The 25,508-nt window shown below is 34.6% G+C and overlaps 1 protein-coding gene across 1 annotated transcript in view; it reads right to left on the bottom strand.

The window, feature by feature from the left end:
• Positions 1 to 23,966, bottom strand: part of LOC145275087 (GRIP1-associated protein 1-like) — a gene marked incomplete at its 3' end in the record, with an annotated part of 89,893 nt that extends 65,927 nt beyond the window's left edge. The window contains exons 1-2 of the mRNA XM_080127591.1: positions 23,889 to 23,966; positions 21,473 to 21,580 (exon numbers count right to left, since the gene is read on the bottom strand). Coding sequence (XP_079983717.1) covers positions 21,473 to 21,580; positions 23,889 to 23,966 — 186 coding nt within the window. The remainder of the gene's footprint in view (positions 1 to 21,472; positions 21,581 to 23,888) is intronic.
• Positions 23,967 to 25,508: the final 1,542 nt, after the last annotated feature.

Below are 25,508 nucleotides of genomic sequence, written 5' to 3'. Positions count from 1 at the left end.
TAGGATTGCGTCTGGAATGATAGAATGATGCAACTATTTTTCCAGCAACCTTGGCAACAGATTTGATGTAAGCTTCTTATGCCAAATTGATAGTCGAATATGGTTCAATTTGGACTCAGTTTTGCATTAAATACTAATTCCAGTTGATTCCTAACAATGCATTAAATGGATATTATAATACTTAATTCACAGAACCTTATCATAACAAAGGTTCATACAAATTTCAGCCAGATAGGCCTAGTAATTTCTCCAAAAAAGTAGAATGCACAGACTGATAAACTAAGAAAGATATGATGTAGATACAAATATTTTATACTAGCAACACCACCTGGTGTTGCTCGGGACCGTATAAGACAATAAGAAAAATTTGGAACATACCTGTTATTCTTAGAATAGACAAAGTTTTTATGTCTCTGTATCATTTGCCATCTTGAGCAAAAGAATATTTTACCTACTCTAGGACGGGTATTACACAACATATGTATGAAATAATTGTACCGTCCCTAGGACAGGAAATTTACAACACTTATGTGGAACAAAACTTTCCTTACCTAGGGCTAATTTACATAATTTTCTTTTGTGCTAAAATTTCAGTATATCACAGGTAAGAGTTTGTTTTTACATCAGAATGTTATAGTGAAGAAGCACCTGATTTTTTTATATAAATGTTATACTACTTGAATATATTACATGATTTTCGATTTTGATGACTTATGTATGTCACAGATAAGACTTTCTTTGTTTTTCATTTGGGTACTTCACTGTACAAGTACCTTATTTCCTGAGTAGGATACTGCAGAAGTACCTTTTTTTCTAATTTAAAAATAAAAGAACTTGATACTTTTAAGTAATTTTCTGTTGTGCCAAATTTTCTGTGCGTCCAGAGTGAGAATTTGTTTGTTTTTTCATCTGGGTGCAGTAGTGAAGAAGCACCTTATATCTCATTTAAAAGTCATGCTACTCGACTATATAATGTGATTTTCGGTTTTAATAACTTTTATGCACGTCACAGGTAGGATTTTCTTTGTTTTTTTGTATAAGTACTATACTGCAAAAGTACCTTATATCTTGAGTAGGATAATGTACAAGTAGCTTATTTCTAATATATAGATGAAAGCTACTCATTGATTTTACATAATTTTCTGTTGTGCGAACTTTTCCGTATGTCACAGATGAGAGTTTGCTTTTATATTAGAGTGCTATATTAAAGAAGCATCTTATTTTCTTATATAAATGTCATACTACACGGATATATTACATGATTTTTGGTTTGGATTACTTTTATGTAGGTCACAGGTAAGATTCCCATTGTTTTTCATATGGGTACTTTACTGTACAAGTACCTTATTTTTAATTTAAAAATGCAAGAATTCGATATGTTTATGCAATTTTCTGTTACTTAAACGTGATTTTCGGTTTTAATAGCTTTTATGCATGTCACAGATAAGATTTTCTTTGTTTTTTTCATGTGAGTACTATACTACACAAGTACCTTATTATTTGATAGAATTTCTTGAACACATAAATACATTAAAAAAAAATGATCATTATATGTGATTTTTGGAATATGACATCTATACAAATATACAAACATATATAACACATTAAATTTATAATGATCAGTTAATTAGTATAGGAGTGAATCCAATATATAGAAATATATAATCATATATGCAAACTAATTATTCATAATGATTGGTTAATTAGTTTAGCAGTAAATCCAATACATAGAAACATAAACATATACACATAATTAAAATTCATAATGATCGGTTAATTAGTTTAGGAGTGAATCCAATACATACAAATATATAAACATATACGCATAATTAAAATTCATAATGATTGGTAAATTAGTTTAGGAGTGAATCCAATAGATAAAAGTATATAAACATATACAAATAATTAATATTCATAATGATCGGTTAATTAGTATAGGAGTAAATCAAATACAAATGTCATTACTTGATCTATTTACGTGATTTTTGGAATCTATATATAAATTTTCCTACTGTCTGGCTGTCTATATGTGTGACACAGTTTATCTCAGCCTATAGGCAACCCACCCAGGCAATTTAGGTACTGAAATGAAGCTTATGACCCAGCGGGTGTTTTAGTGATATTTATATCCATGTTTGGTGTATGGAAATGCAAAATAAATGCAAAAAATGCAAAAAAGTCACATTTTTAGTGCGTCCTCAATCCCTGTATCTATATACCTATATATCTATGTCTATATGTGTCTGACAGAACTTTCTGTGTATCTATATAGTAGGCCTATATTTCTATAGATCTGTGTCTATGTCTATATACCTTTCTGTGGTCTATATATCTATATGCTTATAATGCCCTGTGTATCTATGTGTCTATATAACTTTCTGTGTATCTATATACCTATATATCTATATACATGTGTCGATGTGTCTATATATGTGTCTATCTATATATCTTGGCTATATATCTATATATGTGTGTCTATGTCTATATACCTTTCTGTGTATCTATATATCTATATGCCTATAATGTCCTATGTATCTATGTGTCTATGTGTCTATGTATGTCTGTCCATGTCTAATATTCAATTTTACCAACATCATTTTATTCTAGCGTATTTTTGTTCCAGCGATCACTATGCCTAAAAGACGTAAAATGTTTGAGTTGAAAATGAATCAAGCTGTGAAATCTCAAGAGAAGACGACAAATGTCTCCAGAGTCAAAAAAAAAAGAAGGCTTCAAAGAAATCAGCAGGCCACAGCTGATGCGAGACGACAGAAGTCACTACACACCAGGGATGAAAGGCTTCAAAGAAATCAGCAGGCCACAGCTGATGCGAGGCGACAGGAGACACTAAACACCAGGGATGAAAGGCTTCAAAGAAACTGAGAGGCCACAGCTGATGCGAGGCGACAGGAGACACTAAACACCAGGGATGAAAGGCTTCAAAGAAACTGAGAGGCCACAGCTGATGCGAGGCGACAGGAGACACCACACACCAGGGATGAAAGGCTTCAAAGAAATCGGGAGGCCACAGCTGATGCGAGGCGACAGGAGGCACCACACACCAGGGATGAAAGGCTTCAAAGAAATCGAGAGGCCACAGCTGATGCGAGGCGACAGGAGGCACCACACACCAGGGATAAAAGACTGCAAGAGGATCGGGCGACTACTGCTAATACGAGGCAAGGGGAGTTACTAATTACACACCAGGAGTTTTTGGGTTGATCAGGACAGAAGACAGACAGCTGATCGGTGAGAGCACCAGAGAAAACAACTTGGCCTTGCTTACAATAAAGCACGTGCCACGGAAAAAATCCTCTCTGGAGACCAATTGATATCGTACTCCAGTGTTGGATCTCTCATCACTGAAGACAGTGCAGCCTCCCCAACGGCCTCAGTATGGGCAAGTTGTCATGCGATTAAATGGAAAAATGAAGCAAGAGGTATGCGTTGTAAGAATGGAAAGGTTGCCCCACCCACATTCCCTGATCATCTTGATCAATTGAAACAGCTTTGGGAAGGAAATCATCACCATACTGCATGCTTCCTCAAGCACACTAGGCAGATAAACAATTCCCTAGCAATGGCCTGTGTCAAAGTCGGATCACCTACCAGGACCACCTGGACACCATGGATGGCAACCAACAGTCACGATACAAGGAAAGGTATCCATACTGATGTGGGGGCTGCAGCCAGATGTAGGACAAGAACCCAAGTTTGCCCAGCTTTATGTCATGGACCCTGATCATACTCAAAAAGATAATCAAGTCAGGTTAGCTACTGTAACCCTACCAGCATCAGCTACTGTCCATGAAAAGCAGATTCCCCAGAACCTCATTGATATTCTTCAGCAGCATCTGAGAGACTGGAACCCTTAAGTCCATGACTTTAAGATGGCCTGTCAGATCCTCTGCCAAGAGAATCCACAACAATTAAATCTGGTGCTGGATGAAAGAAAACGACCCACTGAAGAGCACTCAAGGAGATACAACCTAGGACTGAAAGAAATTTCAGTCCTGAGGAGCGATGGAAATTGGATAGAATTTGATTATTTGAGGGAACAGCTCAACAACAATTTGTTTATATTTGACATGAAAACGATCATGTTGTAGTCAACTTGAAAGCAAGACTGCAGTACAGAGTTTCATAGGAAGGCAGATCTAGTTCTAGGAAAGAAACCTTGTTCATGGAATTTGCATTTAGATTTAGAGAGTGGGGGAAATTGTTGACAGTGGGTATAGCTAGGTGAGTGTTTGCTGTGTTTTTTTGCAGAGGGGGATCATAGATTGAAGCTTAATCAAGCACTTGGCATGAAAATAATGAGAGAATAGAGATAGACTAACAATGTCTCTTCTGTAAGAAAGAAGTTGCAGCACATCACCTACTAAGTTCTGACATTGTTTTTGAACCCCGTCAAGATAGGAAAGAATGCTTTGAGCAGTTCCACTCACCACCACCAAATGTGGCAAAACTACTCAATTTTAAAACCTAGTTAGCTCTTATGCATGTCTAGGATTGCATCTGGAGTGATAGAATGATGCAACCATTTTTCCAGCAACCTTGACTATAGATTTGATGTAAATCTTCTATTTCAACTCAGGAGTCAGTCCCAGAAGCTTGTTGAAGCAGTGTTTTCTCAAAACAAGAGCCATACATTTCAATTGTGGATAAATGGGGAGAGGTGGGGGGGGGGGGGTCAAAACGTTGGCAAAATGATAGAAGTTTGATTTTGGATGCATTAAAATTAACTAGTCATCTTTTGCCTTATTTCACCACATGCTTAAGGTTACAAGAGAGAGACTCAGAAAAAACTTGATCATTGCTGACATTTGTAATGTTGCCATGGATGGTAGTGCCTTGGAAGATCATTGATGAAGATGAGAAAGAAAGCTTGGTGCAGAATGGATGCCTGTTAATACTGTTAGCTTCAAATTTCTGCTCTTCAATAAGTACTTTAATAAACCTACTGGAGAGAAATGATTTGATGATTCGATGGTTGAGCTACTCCATAGTCTTGTATCTTTGATATGTCAAGAACTAATGCTCTAGAAACAAAGCCATCATCAATAGGTTCGCTTATCCTATATGAGCATATTAGCTGTTGATTTCTCCAAAAGGAAGCAAAATTGCTTTTTAATGGTTTTTGCTGAAGTGGTTGATTACTTCTCTATGTATTACAGACTCGAATACAAGAGATCGGTTGGTCTACTGGGCAAACTGTTAAGGTTTTTTAAGGTGTTAAAAGGCATCTCTCCTTAAGGCAACATTTAAACAGCTTTGTAAGTATAGGAGCTAGTTCTTATTGCAGTTTTTTTTAGCATTACGATTATAATATTTTCAGGGTTAATTGTTTTAATAGAATCAAGGTGTTTGATAAGTCTGGCAACATCTCTGACAGTACACACACACACACACACACACACACACACACACACACACACACACACACACAGAAATAGACATAAACAGATAAATAATAAACACATTTCTTTCAGTATTTATTTCAAGTGCTTAATGGAATAAATTAAAACTTGGCAAAAGTATGAAAATATATAAGCAAGTTATACAGAAATTTTTGTGGATTGCTTAAGAGCTAATCAAGCTGTCTGTGAAGACACGTAAGCAAATGAGCTACAATCGTTATTGATATGGTCTTTAAACCTCTATTTAAAACCTTCAAAGGATCTGACGACCAATAATAATGGCAGCAAAAAAGTGACTGCATAAAATTTTTAAAAATTTTATATATATCTAAGGCGAATTTTTGGCAATTTGAATAAAAATATTTTTACTAGAATTGCATTTTTAACGATTGCTATTGCTTAATTTCATACCTGAATATATGTGTGAACGTGTATTCCTTACAGAAAGAAAGGTTACAGACTCTACATATAATCTACAAGTGTATTCTTATATAAAATTTACCAGGAAAGACAATGGAAGTGGTCCAAAATCTCTTAGTGTTGTAATCTAAGCCAAACCTCTTGTAAAACGTCAAATATATGCTATTTTTATGAAATTCATCTTGTATATATACAATTGTCTGAGAATAGTCAAGTTTGAAAAGTCAAGGAAGAGAGAGATTGGAGAAATAGATGATTGAATAAAAAACAGGAGAGTTGAGGAAAAAGCATTTGAAGCACAATGTTGTAAAGAAAAATTCAGAGAAGAAAGACATGATTCAGTAAGAAACAAGAAATTATGTTTGTGCGTTGAAAAGTTATAATATAAGTGAATATTGAAATTTGTGTTAAATGTTACAATGTTTGAGTTTTACTTAAAAACCATTTTCTTACTTCCATTGGATTTCATTTCTATTATGTTTTATAACACTTTTGAATATACATTTAACGTAGTGTCATAATTAACTGCTGAGGGTTTAGTTTTTTGTTTATTTCTATAGTTTAAACATAAACCATTAAAAAGAAACTTTCGAAAAGACCAAAACTTTTCGAAAATTTCTTTTTAATGGTTTATGTTTAAATTATTAAAAAAAAAACCTAAACCCTCAGTAATTAATTATGACACTACGTTCAGTGTTTTTCAAAAGTGTTATAAAATTAGGTACCCATAAAAACCTTTTTATGTTTTAGCATTAAATTGCTGATTATAATCATATTCATGTGTCTGTTTTTTGCAAGTTTTTTTTCCACCAATATTGTTATCACATGTGTTTCACAGTAAACATCCTTATCAAACTCAAGAAACCTACTGTGAATCAAACCGAATTTCAGGCCAAAATAGAAATGTTAATTTGTAGATAGAACTTGAACAGTATTATCAGATCTCACAATATTTAAACCTAAGTATTCCAACCTATTTTTATAAATGAGATCTCTGGAAAAATGGTTGGATCACTATCATAGTATCTCACTGCTAATGCAATCCTCTATCTGTATAAGAGCCAGGTACAGCCTAAAACTGAGTGCTAAGTCACATCTGGGCAGGAGCTGCTCAGCCAACCCTATCCATCCTTGATAGCATTCAAAATCATCTTTGAAACCTAGTAGGTGATGCGCTTTTCTCTTCCCTGCCACCTCTTTCCCACAGAAGAGATGTTGCAAGTTGTGAACTTGTCTCTGCTTTACCATTATTTTCATAGCAAGTGCAACTCCAATCTATGGTTCCCCTTTGTCAAACTTTCACAAAAACACTCTACTAGCTGCAATCACTATATACGATTTCCCCCACTTTCTATCTGTGCCTAAATCTAAATGCAGATTCCATAAAAAAGCTTTCTCAGAAGTACCCGCCTGAGGAATACTGTTCTGCTGGCCTGCTTCCTGGTTGAATACAATATGGTAGGCTTCAAATCCAATATAAACATGTTCTTGTTGAGCCGTCATTATAAATAATCAAATTCCACCCAATTTACACGATTATTAGACTTCCACCTTACATTCCTTAATCCTTGTTCTCTAGTGGCCTTCAGGCCTTTATAATTGGTGATTCCAAAGTAAAAAAACAAAAAAAAACACATAACAATTTGATGAAATTTAAGCTTGTCAGATTTATTAACTAGTTCATCGTTCCATAAGTTTTTCTTTCTTTTTTTATAATTTTAAATAAGCTGCTATTGTTACTCTATATAATTTTCTTCAGCATTTCAAGTAAGAGGAAAAAATATAAAACCTCTAGAGCACGCGATGGAAAGCAAACCTTCTGAATGTGTGGGCAGCAGATTTGGCCAACCTGAGTCATGGGGAGAGGTCAAACGTAGCTAGTCTCATTTCTGTATAAAATTATGATAAAACTGCCATCAAAAACGCTTGTTAATTTGGTCAGCAAAGAGTAATGGCAGCAGGCAGCAATCAGATTTATCAAAGATGAACAAATCTGTTGATAACTTTTTTAACATCATTCCTGTCCTGCTATTTCACATGTTAAACATCAAGAGGAAACTGGATTCAGAATGAAGAGGACCAACCAGGTTACAAGAATGTAATAACCATTATTATTGGCTTCAACATTATCAAAATGTTTACAAAGAAATTTGATTTTATTTCTGCATAATTCCATTTTTTTTAATTAGCACGTTACATGAGTTGAGCATTGAAAATAGCAAATCTTCAGATGAAAAACAAAAAACTTGGCCCTTTTTCTTAGTATAGAGCCAATTAATATCCTCTGAAAAGGTGCTTATGTAACAGAATTGTGTCATATCAACTCTTTTTATGATATTGAATGCCGTTGGTTAAAGTGTGTAAGTTATTTTGAGGTTCTGAATTCTATCTTGCGCAAAGATGCTAAGACGAATCAACAAGAATTTCACAAGCTCTTGAAAATGGAATGCTGCCAAGCTACTGAAAATACTTCAATAAATATTTGATTATATTCGATTAGGTGAGGAGAAAATTGTGGGTGTCATACATTTCTTGAGAGTATTAGTAAATAAATCTGATAGAATTTGATCTGAATACGGTCAATTCCATAATTTTAAACAGCATCTATTAGGTTAATCCTTTATCTGAATCTGCATAATGAAGAGTTTATGATAAAACAAGAATTAAGCAATCTCTGGCCATTATTCTCATGATTAGGCATTGCTTAAATTCAATGGTAGGTTTGGTTTCTGTGTAACAGCATGTTAATAGTTGTTGGTATTATTTTATGTCAAAACACAATTTATTGGGTACTTACGTTAATTTTACACAAGTTTCTATTTTATACAAAGGTAATAAAGGATATGGCTTTTAAAATGGTATTTTGGCCTTTTGGTAGATATATTGCATTAGTTGAAGAGGGAAAAATGCCAAACTTGAGGAGGGGAAAATTCAAATCCCTCCTGTCTCTCTCTCTCTAGAAGGAACTTGAATTTTCCCCTCCTGTAGTGAAGCATGTTTTGCAATCGGCAAGAAAAAAAAATCTATTATATGAAGAAAACAGATAAATACCTGTCCTAGGAAAAGAAAAATTAATTCTTGAACAGAATAGTTTTGTACCACTTATAGGGGAACCTTATAAAAATTAAAATCAAGATATAATGTCTAGAATCCTGATTCTAATTTTAATCAAAATCCATTATATGATTTTGATTCTAGAAAATGAGTCAAATTTAAAGGATATTTAGAAGAAAATGAAATTCAGCACATACTGATTAATTGGTGCTTAATAACTTTGGATCAAATTTAATGCAAATTTGAAATATTTACACTTTCAAATCGGAGGTTGTTCCCAAATCATACCTCCTAAAAACTCTTTAAAATACCCAAAAAAAACTGAAATTTGGAAATATTAAATAATAATACCTACTATTAAATTTCACAATTTAAACAAAATTTTTTTAAATTCCATTTTCACCCCAAACAAGGCATAGTTGCCACTTTGATGTAAGGGGTTTCTATCAGAGGCATAAGTTGCAGGGATACTACGTAAGGAGTTGAGTAGCAAGATGTCTGTTCACATGACACTTGAACTTCTGCATGTCAGTACAGTTGGGGAAGCAGGAAACCGGAAGGGAATTCCAAAGTCTAGCAGTTCTGGGGAAGAAACTATTAGAGTAAAAGGTCTTCTTACATCTAGGAATTTCTACTGTGCAGGGGTGTTTACGTTACGGGGGGTACAAGTGCCTGTAGCTTCTCGGAGGATTCACCACTAAAATACTTGCAGAGGGATACAACATTTTGTCAATGAGACAGAGGTTGAAGCTTAGATGAAAGTTAAGGACCTATCAGGTTGGCAACTCTTTTGAACCCTGTCCAGGAGTGAGAGACTAGCAGTTCTGATGCACCAGCCCAAAGGTGATAACAATACTCCATACATGAGTAAATGGTGGCCTTATAGAGATACAGGATATTTTCAGGTGTAAGTAGCTTTCTAGCATGGTAGAGAGAGCTCACCTTCCTCGCAGCATCCCTGGTAATGCCCTCAATGTATCTGTTCCAACTCATGTTCCCTGTGAACGTAAGCCCAAGGAGTTTAAAAAGTATGTTCAGGTAATGTATCTTTAGCTATTGCTATTGGTGGTTGAGACGGTTTCTTGTAATTATTGAAGGAAACAAGCTTAGTCTTGACAGCATTGAATGTGACCATCCATTTTTGTCCCCATTCCACTACAGATTAAAGGTCTTCCTTTAGTGTTTTTGCCATTTCCTTAGATATGTGTTCATGTGTTTTCCCCTTGTGCCTGTTGTGCAGCGTGATATCATCAGCAAATATACGCATCTCAGAGACAATTTTATCTGGGAGGTCATTTATGAATATCAGGAATAATAAAGGTCCAAGGATAGATCCCAGTAGTACTCCTGCATTTATATCATATTGTTTAAATGTATGACCATCGAGAACAACCTGGATTTTTCTCTTACTTAAGAAGGGTTTAATTATGTTAAGTATTAGTCCAGTGATACTATATGATCTGATTTCCCTATCATGCTATACAAAAAGCCTTAGATATATTTAGGGCAACCAATCTACCCTCCCCTGCATTGGCCAGTGTATAGTATATATGTCCAGAGATTACAGTAAGGATATCTGCTGTAGAACAAGCTTGCCTAAATCCATATCATCGGTCAGTCAGAAGTTTAGTAGCTGTAAAGTGATGGACTAGAGCTTGGTTAATTAAGGACTCAAATATTTTTGCAAAAAGTGGGAGGAGGCTAATGGGGTGATAATTTAATGGGTCAGTTCTTTCACCAGAATTCTTGAAAACAGGTACCACAGAAGCAGTTTTCCAGCAGTCAGGAAAGCAAGATCAATCAGAGTTGTCTGAATTTTCACAAAGAATTTCCCTCTACTCTTTGCATTAAATTAAATATAGCCTACATTACCCACCTTGCAATTGTGTTCCCAAATTTATAATGATCAGTTCATTACTTTAGGAGTGAATCTTATAATAATAAATAAATATATAAACATAGTCAATTAGCTAAGATTATACAAATAGAGCAATTGTAATTGTATTTATGCAGGTTTGTTTGGCTAAAAGTCAGAAACTACACAGTATACACTTAATGCCTTTATATCTTTGGATTCAGTGAGATTCCCAAACTCGTTACTGTAAAAAAAAACTATTTCAATATTCAATCTATTGGGATACACAGCGGAAAAAAATAATGTAATTGTGTGTGTGTGTGTGTGGAGATGGGGCTAATTTATCATTATCAGTCTTATTTGTAGTTGTTTCCAAAACACCACTGAAATTAAGTCAGTCAATTTGTCAGATTCGTTTTTTTTCTATTAAATTAGTTGGAAGAGAAAAAGAAAGCAAGGTAGTTAAAGGAAGAGGTAAAAACAAAGTGAGTAGTCTTTAAAGAAAGTTATGTTTAAACTCTTCTATTCATTATCTAAAGAGAATGGTCAACTTTCCATGACTTAAAACAGATGGATACTTGAATTAAATATTTCATTTAAACACACAAACAGGAAATCTTTGCCTCCAGGCAGTATCTTTGAAAGATGAAGAAATACTGTTATGGCCTGCCATACCTTTCTTAGGTTTGACTCAAAGACATATGAAGCTAAAAGGTCTACTGGCATAAAGTAGTTTTGAAATATTCTGGGTCATGATCTTAGAGTCAACAATGTACATTTTTCACCCAGCAAAATTATCCTCTTACCATTTTTAACTGTCTTAAACATTTCCTCTCTATTTTTTGATCACATAATAATCCCCTCTCTTCACTTTTTTTTTGGAAGGAAAATGGAATTATTTGAAAATCAAATTGGGCATGCTACTCAAGTAGAAGCATGGCGGTCTACACAAATACAAACAGCAACAAAAACAAAAATCCTACCGTTTGTGCTTCCCTCTTACATAGACTAGCACACATGAGCCACTATGGTTCAGCCAGTTCATAAGGTAGGTAGGCAAATCCCTTGGCTCAGATCTCTAAACCAGGCTAATTTAGCTCTCTCAATAAGTTATTTTTCCTTTAGGCCACCTGACACAGCAAGAGTGGACCTATCTCCAAACTTGCCTTTAAAATAAGTATTTTGAACTTAATACTTAATTGCCCTTTTTAATGAGAGTAGAAAAGGCATTGAGAATGCATTATCTCTTGCTCCATGTTTTGTCCCTCAGTCCTCATTTTCTTCGAATGATGTCCCTCAGTCCTCATTTTCTTCGAATGATGTCCCTCAGTCCTCATTTTCTTCGAATGATGTTTCTGACAAAAAGGGGAAGAAAATGCTGTCTACTTTGTCAGCAGTTTTGCGTGATAACTAGAGATGACTTAATTCTCTTTCCATTCTGTTTTTGTTGCCATGTCACTAATAAGGGTGTTAGTGTAAACGTTTTCCTGGGCTGACATTATCCACCTGATATTCAAGGACTCGAATCTTGGATTAACTCCCAAGGAGACCATCCTTCCAGTAGGTACAAAATAACAGGATTGCTGCACTGCCATTTGGTGAATGGAGTCAGGATTATGCAGTCACTTCTGGTGAGGCCTCTCTATGCCATATTAGTAGTAAAAATTGCTACAACTTTCTCTTTTCATGAGTTTTCAAAAGTCTTTCTTCTTTACTTATTCTCTTCCCTATTCTTTGCCTCTCTCTCTTCTCATCTGCCCTCGTCTGATGAAACAACTCTGATGACCTTTTCCACAAACTCCTCAATCTTATGAAAGATTCAAACAAATAAAACAAAAGAAAACCCAGAACATCAACTTCAAACATAGACCCCCACTACAAAGTTTCCTTCTTTAACATCAGGGGTCTACATTTCAATCTTCCAGAGGTTGAAATCCAATCACTGGAAACTTAATATGGCCTGTTGTTTTTTTGCAAAACGTATTAGCTCAACTGGTTTCTTAGTCGATTTCTCCATCAAAGGTTATTCTAACTTGACTTCCAAATCCCTTCCTTAAGATTGCCATGAACATGGAATATGTGTCTATATTAGCGATGGCTGTCCAAATAAGACCCTAAACTCTCCTACATGGGCTTCCTAGTATTCCTAGCATTTACTCCCATCATTTATATTTTTGCCCTTTACTATCTCCACAATGATGGAGCTGATGTCTTTGAGAGTATCGCCAAGAAAATTGATCACATCTTGTCTTTGAGAGTATCGCCAAGAAAATTGATCACATCTTGTCCACTCACCTTCAGTTTGTGAACATTTCAATGTTCAAAGCATTGAATAGTTAGTCTACTCAAACTAAACAGATAATGAAGGAGAATTTTATGATTTTTCTTTTGCTCATAACCTAACACAAACCGAAATGGATTTGCAAGTCTTCTAAATCTTTTTCTATCATTATGCCTTAAACCATGCTCATCCTCTATTCTCTCTAAACTAGGATGTTCTGATCACTTAGTTGTCTCAATAAAGATTAAAAAAAAAAAGTGTAAGAAAGCCCCAAATATCCTTCTTTATCAAATAGTATATCGATACTTGAAGGCTAACTGAGACAATTTCTGAACATTTATATCAGAAAGACTCCCACATTCCATGTTTCAAAAGAATATATCCTCTATAGTATCTAACTTAACTGACAGATTAAATGCCAGTATAAACAGCTATATACTCTCCAAGAAATTTCAAATGAAATCAAACAGCCACACATGGTGCACCCTGAATGTGCTGCTGCTATTGCACATAGACTTCAATTGCTCTCAACATAATGTTTTGAAACTAAAGTCATCTTTAGGGCAACCAACAATCACTACAAAATAATAGAAAATGCGAAAGTCATAAACTCAGTCGATCAAGTACAAAGTAGAAGATCAGAGGCTTGGTTTCCATGAGTTTTACCAAATACCAAGCAAGGTTCTTAACAGATGCATGTCCTCTATCCCAACCATCATCAATGTGCTTGAGATGATTTCATTAGCATCCTAACAAAGTCAAACTCTTTGCTAAAAATTTTGCATCAAACTCTGTGCAATCAGGGCTACCTATTGCTTAAATTTCTTCCAAAGACAAAAAACATTTGAGTGACAAACATTTTTGTCTTTGATGTTACTAAACTTATTAAGAACTTGATACCAGCAAACCAACTAGATCTAACATTATTCCAATCATATTACCCAAAAAGCTGCAACCAGAACTAGCTTCCATTCTTGCAAAATTTTTTCAAATGCTACCTTAAGGAAAAATGCTTCCCAACACCTTGGAAAAGCTTGTTGGTATGTCCAGTATTTAAAAATAATGGAGACCAGTCTTCTGCAATTAGTCTTCTGTGCATGAGGAGTAAGTTGCCGAATTTGTGATGAACAGAGAAGTTGTCACCTACCTCATCAAAAACAACCTACTCAGTGACAAGCAATATAGCTTCCATCCTGTGATCCCTATAGCTGATATTCTGACTGTAATTTCACACAGGATCAGCGAATCTATCAACTGGAGTTTCCTCTCTTCAGCAATAGTTCTGGGTATATACAAAGGCATTTGACAGTTTGGCATAAAGATCTAAATCACAAGATTTCTAGCTATGGAATAGCTAGAAATATCCTCTCAACTATTCAACTATCATATGTTCTCTCTGATAGATTTATACAAGCAGTTGTTAATAAACAGAAGTCGGAAGCTCAAAATATCATTGTTGGTGCGCCTCAAGGATCTTCCAAACCACATTTTAAGATCATTTATCGATATGAACAAGGGGCGTACAATAAGTAATGCCCCTGACCCACTTCCCATAGCAGTAGAGCAACGAACCTTGGCACAGTAATTAGTCTTTCGTCTTTCTCTACATAGGAACCACCCAGAGTTATGCATTTCTCCCATCGTTTGATGCAGCTCTGGAGACCGTTTTTGTAGAACACTCTAGGTTGGTCCTCCAACCATGACGGGACTTCAGAAATCAAGGCTGCATCATCTGGGAAACGCTTTCCTTTCAAAAATAACTTCATAGCTGGGAAAAGGTGAAAGTCTGAGGCTGCAAGGTCAGGAGAGTAGGGAGGATGGGAGATATTTCATAACCACGCGCCCGTGCTTCTGATCTGGCGACATGCGAGTTGTGGACCGGAGCATTGTCCTGCAGGAGGAGGGTGCCTTTGCTGATCTTGCCCCGCCTCTTGACTTTGATAGCTTCCCTTAATTTCCTCAAAAGTGAAGCATAATAGGCTCCTGTAATTGTGGTACCCTTTGCCAGTCATCACTACTCTGTACTGGTCCCAGAAGACTGTGAGAATGACCTTGCCAGCGGAGGGCTGCACTCTTACCTTCTTTGGAGGTGATGACTCCAAGTGCTTCCACTACATTGACTGGGCTTTGGTCTCTGAATCATAGTGATGGACCTAGGTTTCATCCTGTGCAATCAGTCTTTTGAAAAACTTTGACTCATCTTCTTGGCACATCTCCAAATTTATCCTCGAGCACTCGACGCGTTCTCGCTTCTGGAATGGTGTGAGCAATCTGGGAATACATCTGGCAGATACCTTATGCATATGCAAATGGTCATGAATGATAGTTTCCACAGACCCTGTACTAATCTTGACATCTTGGGCTATTTGGCAAATAGTAATGCGCCGATCTTCCAAAATGGCAGCCTCAACTTGACGGACAGATGCCTCATCAATGGCAGAAGGAAGGGGGGAGGCAGGTCTGGGAACTGTTTCCACAGACTTCCGGCCATATTTGAATTCATGATGCCAGCATTTTACAAGGTCATATGATGGGGCATTATCACCATAAGTTTCTTTCATTTCATCAAAAGTCTCCTGTGGTGTGCATCCTGTCAAATACAAAAACCGGATCACTGCTCGACATTCAACAGGCTTCATTTCACACCTGACTCAGTTCAAACACCTGTAAAACAGAAACCACAATTAGTTCAGAGCTGTAATTTGCCACATAACCCGTAGAATCATTGCACATGCAAAATTTTAACTAGATCAGACAACTGAAAGTGGGCCAGGGGCATTACTTATTGCACACCCCTCGTAGTCAACAATACCATCTGTTGTAACACTTCAAAGCAATGACTAAGATCTCTCTGTGTCTCTCTCTTATGACGATGAGCATGTGGTAAAAAGGTGGATGCATCTAAAACTAAGCTTCTCTCTTTTCACCACTAATACTCTGGTCCCCACTTGGCTCCAATCGAAATGAATGACTCTAGTCTCAAGGGAGCACCCTGTTTAGACAAGCTACTAAGATTGACTTCATTCCTAACCTGAAATGGAAGACTCACATCAAATATGTTGCCAAAATCATGGGAAAAAATGGTTAGATCTTTGTATCTTTGCCAAAAAGTGTTAAATTTATGACATGTATTTAGCATTTCAATAACTTTGTGTAAAACTTTGCAACAATGCTGTTTTTCGTTTCAAATTGTTGCTCTTTATTTTACAATTTACATTGAGCTTTTTTCACATTGTTATGTTTTCACTAGTAATATATACTTTGCCAGTCATCTATATTTGCTAGCCTTGTAAGATGATATCATGATGAACAAGCATATACAACACTGACCCCTAAAGCAGGAGATAATAATTGAGTATGATATCATGATGAATGCACCAGCTCCCACAAATAGAGAGTTATGATTATAATAGCACACTACTCCTGCTACACATGGAGAAGCTAATCATAGAAGGATTGTATCATGAGGAATGAATATATACTAAAGTGCCATCCCAAAGAGGTAATAATACTTGGGATAATCACCTCATAAAAGGAGAAGGTAATGCCTGTGAGTATGATATTATGGCAACAGAATAGATAGTACACTAAACCCCTCCTCCCAAATGGAGGAAATAATCATGCAAGGATGGTATGAGGAATGAACAAATACTATGCTGTCCCTTCTCCAAATAGAGAGGAGGTAATACCTAGGAGAATCACGCTATAAATAGAGAAGGCAATGCCTGTGTGCATGGTATCATGGCAACAAAACGAATATTACACTACCTTTCACCTAAAAAAAGGAGGTTAATCCCCGGGAAGATCGTTCATGACAACAGAACATATAATACATTACCTCTCCCACAAAATAGGATGTAATACTTGGAAGGATTACTCCCACGCCCTTAAAAAAAGACATTCTTATGACAACAAAAAATAATACAATAGATTAAATCAAGGTTGTTGTTTTTTTTTTCATTCATTTAAAAATGCTTAGCCATAAAAACATTATAAAATCATTGTATATGTGTATATTTATAAACAATAAAATTTCCAATCAATGTAGGGATATCTTAAGGGAATGGCCCTTGGTGCAAATGTGGTATTGTTGATTCTAGTTAAGAGTAAGTTACACATTGTTATCACTATTGATTAAGGTTGACCATTTGCGCCACACTTTTGATGGTTTTGTACATAATTTGTTTTAAATGTAATTTTTTTAAATATTTTCTGCAAATAAATCATTCAAAGTGTATTATCTGTTCTCAGCAATCCTGGCAAACTTTGGATGTTTTACTGTTGATGAATTTATTGTGTATAATATTATTGTATATACAAATGAAAATTAAAATTGTATATTACAAAATCTTAATTCATCAAAAGTTGTTCATGAAACAAATATGCAAATTAGGAAAACCAAAAGTGTTTACAGATTACTATATATACGGTATTTCTAGAACTTATGTTGCATCATATAAGCATCACTTGTTTTGATGTTAATATACTTGCATTCATTCATTTATATTGTGACAAAATCCGAAGGTGCTAATCCCCTCAAAACTATTACAAAATGTCCAATAACAATATCAATAAGAAAAACTCATGTAAGTAATACCGATTTCTTTGAATTCTATCCTCTTATTTATGTCCCCATGACCTGATAGGTCACAACCATTACCACTGTTTAAATCCAGAATAGTCCCAAGAGTTATTGATAATTTTTCACATTGAATCCAGGTGTGCCTATTATTGAACAAAAAAAAAAAATGATGGACAATTTAGTCTTCATTAGAGTATACAAAATAGTTAAAATCCAAACATTTACGTGTAAATAATGGATGATTTACAGTCAACTCTTCAGCTTTATTACAATGGTCCATTGTTGCTACTTTATATCAAGCAACCATAAAAAAATTCTTACTGGAAGCGATAAGCTGTCAGTCATCATGTGCATTAATTGGCAAGTAAGGGGAGGGGACACCCAGGCTTTCTTTGTTTAAATACCTAAAACCATCAAACTCAAATAATCTTTCTCTGCAGTTTACATTAATAAAATATGACTGCTGGCAAAAAATACTGAGCATGAATATATAAATAAAATAAATAGATCTGCTATTTTGATAGCAAGTTTAATTTAATACCTCTGTTAGAATTAAGCTTTTAATTTAAATACTGTTGGAGCTGGATTAAAGAATAATAATTAGTATATTCGATTTTATTCCATTCTGCTTTGCAAAGGATCTTTATATTATGTTGATGCAATGTTATCCATTACTATTGTAGTTTATTAATGTTTATAACTATTGTTTGTTGTAGTAGTAGTAGTAGTAGTAGTAACTTCCTAGGACACATCCAACATTCCAAAGAATTTTCATATCAAAAGTAGTAAAATTATTTTACAGGTCGTCGTCGTCGTCATCATCATCATATAGAAGTAGTAATAATGTTGATTCTTTATGACATGTGTGTCTTCCGTAGAGTTTTCATACGAAATTTGATACAATTATGATTAATAGTTTAGAACCTACAAGTATAAACAGCAATAGAAATTATTAAGAAATTTACCTTTCAATGACACACCGGCATTTCAAAGATGCTTTTTATTTTATTCTTATTTTTATCTGTAATGAGAATTGCAGGTCCATAGACCCATGGCACAACTGATAAAGGCATTGAGTTACAATCAGTTCTAGCTGAATCTTCTGGAGGTTGAAGCTTCAATCCTCATTAGAAGCTAACTAAGAATGGAATAAAATTACTTAATAATTGATAGGATAAGAATGATCTGCCTCCATGGATTAAATAAAAGGTTTAGTTTGAAATTCTGTGAAGAATATATGTAAGATTTTGATAAATATTCTCTAGTTTGAAAAGGTGCATCCGAAGAAGGTCAAAGGTTACATTGGCTGTAACGAGAAAATAACAACTAATTGGAGAATAGTAGTTTGAATAATCTAAACAATCCAATTTCATGTCTGGATTAGAGTTTTTCATAAACGTTTTCTAATTATATTGTGAGGAGGTAAATAAATACAAACCCAAAGATTTATAAATGATGGTACAAACCTTTGCTCGAAATAATTTGCTTTTCTTAAATATCCTTCTTTTTTGTGTAGAAAAGTTAATGAGACATTCAGTATTACAAAAATAAACTTATTTCATACTGTTGGTCTTTTGTAGATTACTGTCATTGACCGAACTGGAATGTTGGTCTCTGTAAACTGAAAATATCTAAGGAATAGTTGCACTTAATACTGTAGGATGAAATAATCATTAAAACTGTGTTATAGAATTTTTGCAATTTTTTCAGTTATCTGAACACTTTTTCACACATTGTATTTATTAAATTATTTATGCATACATGTTTTATTACCAACAACCATAAATTTTAGGTAGCAATCGAGAATACCAAGTTTGGATTGAATCTCTACATTAGGGTTCCCCTCATAATTCAGAATTGAACTCTCACGTTTTGCCTTTGGCTAATGTAAAGATTGTATGTCAGTTTGAATGATTGTTGTGCAAACTTATGTCAGAAAGTTACAAAATTTTTAAATCTATTATATAAAAATTTTTTTTCCTGCATTAGAAACTACAAAAGCTACTTAAAAACCTTACATATTCTGATTTAATATGACCATAACCCAACCCTTTTTAAAGAGCTGGATTTTTCCTACAGTAAAAATTGTAATTGTATGCAACTTTGGCCTCATGAAAAAGCAATTAAATAGGAACAAATATATATATTTTTTTAATTTAAAAAATTTTTTTACATGGGGGTCACCACTTATCAAGGCCCAGGAGCCACTCGGGGATAAGGGTTATTTTGTGTACAGTAATCAATGGGATAGTATCATAGTAATAGTTAGTATTGGGGATTTGATAAGGTGTCATTACTTAAGGGGACGGTTCATCAGGAATTTGTTTGTGACATCCAAGTTGAATTTGGGGGGGGAGGGAACAGGCAAGCGGCAGAGAGTTCCACAGCCATGCAGTTATAAGAAAGAAGCTTTGTTCATGGAATCTATGTTTTGATTTTGGCACGGATAAAGAGTGGGGAAAATTATTGTCGCATAGGGTAGAATTTGCTGCAAAGTTCTTGGCAAATAGTTTGGCCTTGTCGAATGCTGTCGAGATGACCTCTGGACCATTGATAATGGTTGGGATAGAACGCACACTTCTGTTCAGGATCCTATTTGCTATTTGCCAGAATTGGTGGGAACCAAGCCGCTGCTCAGCTACTTTGGATTTAATGGATTGAGCATATAGCTCTCTTGCATTTTTTATTACTCTTTTACAGTGGTTGCTGGCGGTCCTGAAAGCATCTTTAGTCTCAGTGCATCTATTACGTTGGTAGCTATGGAAAAAGTGATTTCTAGGTGTGATGGCAGCAGCACATTCAGGGGAGAACCATGACTGGCTGTTAGGTTTTTGTTGGAATTTTTTGGATGGTATGAATTAGTCTATGCCAACAAGTAACCATTTGGTCAGGTCTGATATTATAGAGCACACATCCTTTTTAAACATGGAATGGAGAGGTAGATCAGATATGAATGTACGGAAGCTATCCCAGTCAGCCATAGAGTATCGGTATACAGTACGGTGGAGAGGTACATCTGTAGACTTATATTTCATTTTTATCTTAACTGATACAACAGAGTGGTCGGAGGATCCCAGAGGAGATAGAACGGCACATGAGTATAGCTCCGGGGAAGTGGAGAGAAAAAGGTCTAGAAGAATTGCGTACTGACCGGTAGTATCGGGCACACAGGTGGGCTCGCGAACAATCTGAGTGAGGTCATAGGCAATGGCAAAATCACGACAGAACCTCTCCTCATCGTCAGTCTTATTTGGGTGGGTCAGCCATTCAACATTGTGGACGTTATTGACCATTTGAGTGAGTCAGCCATTCAAAATTGTGGACGTTATTGACCATTAATGCAATAAAAAATTAACAATGCAAGTGTTAATATAGCTGGCATTATCCATACATACAGACCCTTATTCATTCTAATCAACATCAGAGGTTCCTGCTGGTTATTAATAAAAGACAAGCCACTTATTTGTTTCCATTAAAATAATGACAACAAGTTTTCCCCATCCTTTTTCATATATGCACATGCACTATAATTCTGTCAATGTTTTTTACTTGTTTTCTTTATGTAGTTTATGACTTCATCTTTGCAAAGATGTCTAACTATTAATTTCATGTTTTCTTCGGTGTACTCAACTTTACAAATTGTACAAGGAAATGAGTGCTATCCTTCGAACATGTATTATATAATAGAGTTTGAAGTAGAAATCTTTTCTAAACTTTCAAAATCTCATGGTTTATCTCGATTTAACTATGAAGACATTTGCAACTTCTATCCACAAGACAAGCCATATCTATTACAGGTCCTCATCATAGTAATAATACTACTATAATAGCTGAATGGTGATAAAAATAAGTCTGATTACCTTCTCTTCGAGTGTCCATTTCTGTTGCTGCGAAGTAGCAAGACGATTTAATAAATCATCATGTTCAGATTCAAAATCACTCGGAGGGCTTCCTGCACGATTCGGTGACTGGAATGAGAAAAGAATTAAAAAACAACTTAAGACAATGAATTATAAAAATTGGACAGACTAAGTTCAGATCTCCTTTTCTTTAGATAAAGTTTGACTTGATGGTCTTTTAGAATTCCAATAACATAAAATTGAAAAAAGCAGAAATGAAAATGTTCAAGATATCAATTAAAGAATTGATTAGTTTTAGTTGCACAATTTTTGGTTTTAGTTTTTTGTTTTTAAATCAAGCCTGTGGGCATAATCTGAAGATTTATATCTTGAAATCGAAAAAAAATTACAAAAACAAACAACAACAATTTTGTCTCATCTTGAGAAAATTTAGCAGATTTAATCAAATCAAATGTTGGTTTTAAAAGAGCTATTAAAGTTCATTTGACTTTTGAGATTTTTGAATTTGAAATGCATAAATTATGAATAAAATCTATGATATCTAAAAAACCCATGCCAGTTCAGATTTATGATGAGAATCTGAAACCACTAATAAAAGAGATCAGATGAGAAAAGTGTATGAAAAGAGACATTACACAACTCAGTGGGATGCTTACCTATTTCATAGCCGCCCTGTCTTAAGTCCAATATTAAAACACAAGGTCAACAATAACTTTTTTATTTTAACTTATTTTAACGTGTTTTTCTTACAAATAAATGTAATTTAACACTGTTGATTTAAATATAAATACAATAACTATAATCATATTTATAACCCTATTTACTGCTTTTAGTAGCGCTCACGTGGATTCTGACAATTTTTTTTTTCATGCCTTACTTCAAAAATATTTTCTCTTCAAGGATGGGGGGGGGGATAGAAATTTGCTTTTAGTAGGGCTTTCTAAATTTTAATTAGTGCTTGCAGTAGTGCTCTGGAGGCTTCATGAGTTTTATTTTTCTCACTCATCACTTTAAAAAAATGTTTTCTCAAGACAATAAAAGACAATATACTCTCAAAATCACTTTTTATTATGAACATTTTTCATTTTACCCTTTAATAATAATAATAATAATAATAATAATAATAATGGTGGGGGAGGGGCTGAAAGAGTCAACGTCAAATCAGGGCTGTAAATCGATTCTGAAAATGGGGGATCGATTTACTAGAATATTGTATGTGAAACTGAACCCCCTTCCAAAATTTTTTTTTCCAATTTTTTTTATAATCTGGTAGCTTAATGTCCAATAATCCATAGAAATAGTTGAAAGAAGACAAAAAGGAAAAAATTGTAAGAGGAGTGCAGTCATAATAACACTGCAATTTGCAATCCCCTTTGATCCATTTGGGCGGAATAAAAATGTAGGAGGTATAGAAAGTGCTTTATTTCAATAGATAAATACATCCCACTGCTTGTAGTTCAGGATTCAGTGGCAGGACTAACACCTGCATCAGAGTTGTTTGTTTAAATAGTGTAGTCCTTTTTTTATTAAGTTAACTCTAATTTGCTGATAATGTAAGTTAAAATGGAGATTTGTCCTGAAAAGCACAGTTTACTGCTGATATAAGTTGATAGGTTTTATGAAATTATATTTTATCACATGTAGCAGTCAATAAGAGTGTCTTTATAAATCACTATAGTTAAGTGCTGCATTCATTACCAAGCGAATGTGTCTTGAAGCTGTGAGAAAAGGAGACTTAAATATTGTAATTGAATTTCTTTTTTGCTGTGAGTTCTAACAGGATTTAATACCCGTTTGCTAATTGTTTGAACTACTCTCTGCCAAATGATAAAAGAAGCAGACATTTATATTAAAGTAGGCTTTTACATATATTTCTTCTAACAGTTTTAGTTTCAGCTACTAGTAGGTTCTAGACTCTCCACTTTGCGAAACTCCTTACATTTTTAACCTCCCCTTCCACAGACATTTCATCAAATTGAAAGTCTATATGACGTTCTTTATGCAAGGGAGTATGACTAAAGTTGTTAACCAACAGTACCATAAGAATGCAAATAAAAAGTTATAATGCAATTCGGAAACATATGGCATCTCATATAAAAATAAGGTTCTATTAACAAATGCAAATAAGAGAAGTATAAGCAAAAAAAAAACAAAAAAAACCAGAAAATTAAATATTCTTCCATAAAACTATCAGTAAGAGATGGGATTTTTTAGTGTACCCAAAGGCACGTCTAGTTAATGCAGAAACATTGAGGCAACTGCTTTCTTTTTATTGTATTTCTGCTGTGCCTAAAAGACTGACAACACAAATGCATAAAAATATGATATATCTTTATTATTGGTGACAGTGAAAGAGTGCAGATTACTATGGAAGGAAGACACAGAAATCCGGTGGGATATTTTATCAAAATCAAACCAGATTGACAATCTCAATTTCGGCCATATAACAATTTGCAACACCCTGAGATTTCACCTTTGCTGTTAATGTAACCATGCTCCTAAATTCCTTATTTAGTGATGTGATACCCTCATCTACAGTTAAACTTTAGATAAAGTTAATCTTTACAGGTGGTTTTGACTCAATCAACAATTATTTTGTGACAATCAATCATGTTGTTTCTTCTGGCCAGGTGCATGTCTCTGTCATGTATGAGGGTCATTCCAAAAGTAATGGCTCCTATTTTTTATTCTTCATGAATGGACCAGAGAGGATTGCAAATTGCAATATTATAATAACTGAACTTATGTGTCATGATTAGAAAGTTTGAAATCTTTGTTGTACATATTGACGGTGTGAGACTAAGAAAACAACACTTGTCATGGATGTGCCTCAGAAGCAGAAATGTGTTATTGAATTGCTACATACAGAAAAAATGGTAACTATGTAGAAAAATAAATTCTGGAGCACAAAAAGTTGCTCATTTTAATGGTACCAGTAATGATAAATTGTAGAATTTAGCATAGTCATATTGACACACTAGTTATTGTTAGATCAACATAGTTCAGCAATGTTGAGGCTGGCCAGTGCCAGATGGCTGATCAGTTTAGAATACCAGGTGGTGTAAGAGAAGGATGACACCTCTCTGCAAAAACGTGTCATTAAAATTATCTCAGTTGAACAGAATACACATGTGACTGGGGGAACGCTTGAGTATTTTATATTCCAAAAAAAACTCCCTCCTCATATAACACTCACAACAGGATAAGATCAGCTTACTAAATTTGAGGTCAACAAGGTTACTGCACCATTTTTACTAATAACCTTGGGAAATTGATGAATCCATTCTCTCTCCAGTTATGAGTAAAAATTAGACTGTCAAGTCTTGATTGTACAATTAGTCTGAGAGAAGGAAAACTCTGGAATAACCATAGTTTTTTCCTGCTTCACCTGGAAATGTGTTCAGTCATTCTGAACTTTGCTTACCATGTCATTTGAAAGTGCAGTTGATGATGATGCAATGTTTATTTCATTATAGACGCCTCCTTGTGCAGACACCTTTACACAGGTTATTGATTTTCTTTTCTTTTTTTTTTTTCATTGTAAATACAGCAACATTTTTAAATATTCATAAACATGGGTAAAAATTGATTTTGTAGACTCTTATCAGAAAAGAATATAACCAGTAAGAAGTGAAAAAAAACTCCAGATATTGCTTTTTTAATGAAGGAGGAAATAACCTTTACAACAATTAAAATTAACTTGCAGAGAGAAGTTGTTGATAAAAAGTCTTACAAAAAAAAAAAAGAAAAGATAAAAATGATATATTTTAACTTATATTCCAACACTACATTTTTTCCTTCTTTCTAAACAGATTATCAACAGTGCCCTGATTGATTTGCTTTCCAACGAACTCAAAGGTTGGTATTTGATGCAAGGGACAGCCAGATGACCTAAATAGTATTGGAATGGCTAAACATCTTAATTGTGCCAGCACTTTGATTCCAATATATAGACTGGAAACTCTTTTGTGTCTCTTCAAACATCAACTCTAAATAAATTCACTTGTGTTTATGGTTATAACATGATTGGGATTTT

This window comes from Euprymna scolopes, unplaced genomic scaffold, assembly GCF_053919585.1.
Source record: "Euprymna scolopes isolate OS-2025 unplaced genomic scaffold, ASM5391958v1 sca59, whole genome shotgun sequence".
Lineage (NCBI taxonomy): Eukaryota > Metazoa > Mollusca > Cephalopoda > Sepiida > Sepiolidae > Euprymna > Euprymna scolopes.
This window is presented reverse-complemented; position numbering and strand designations above follow the sequence as displayed.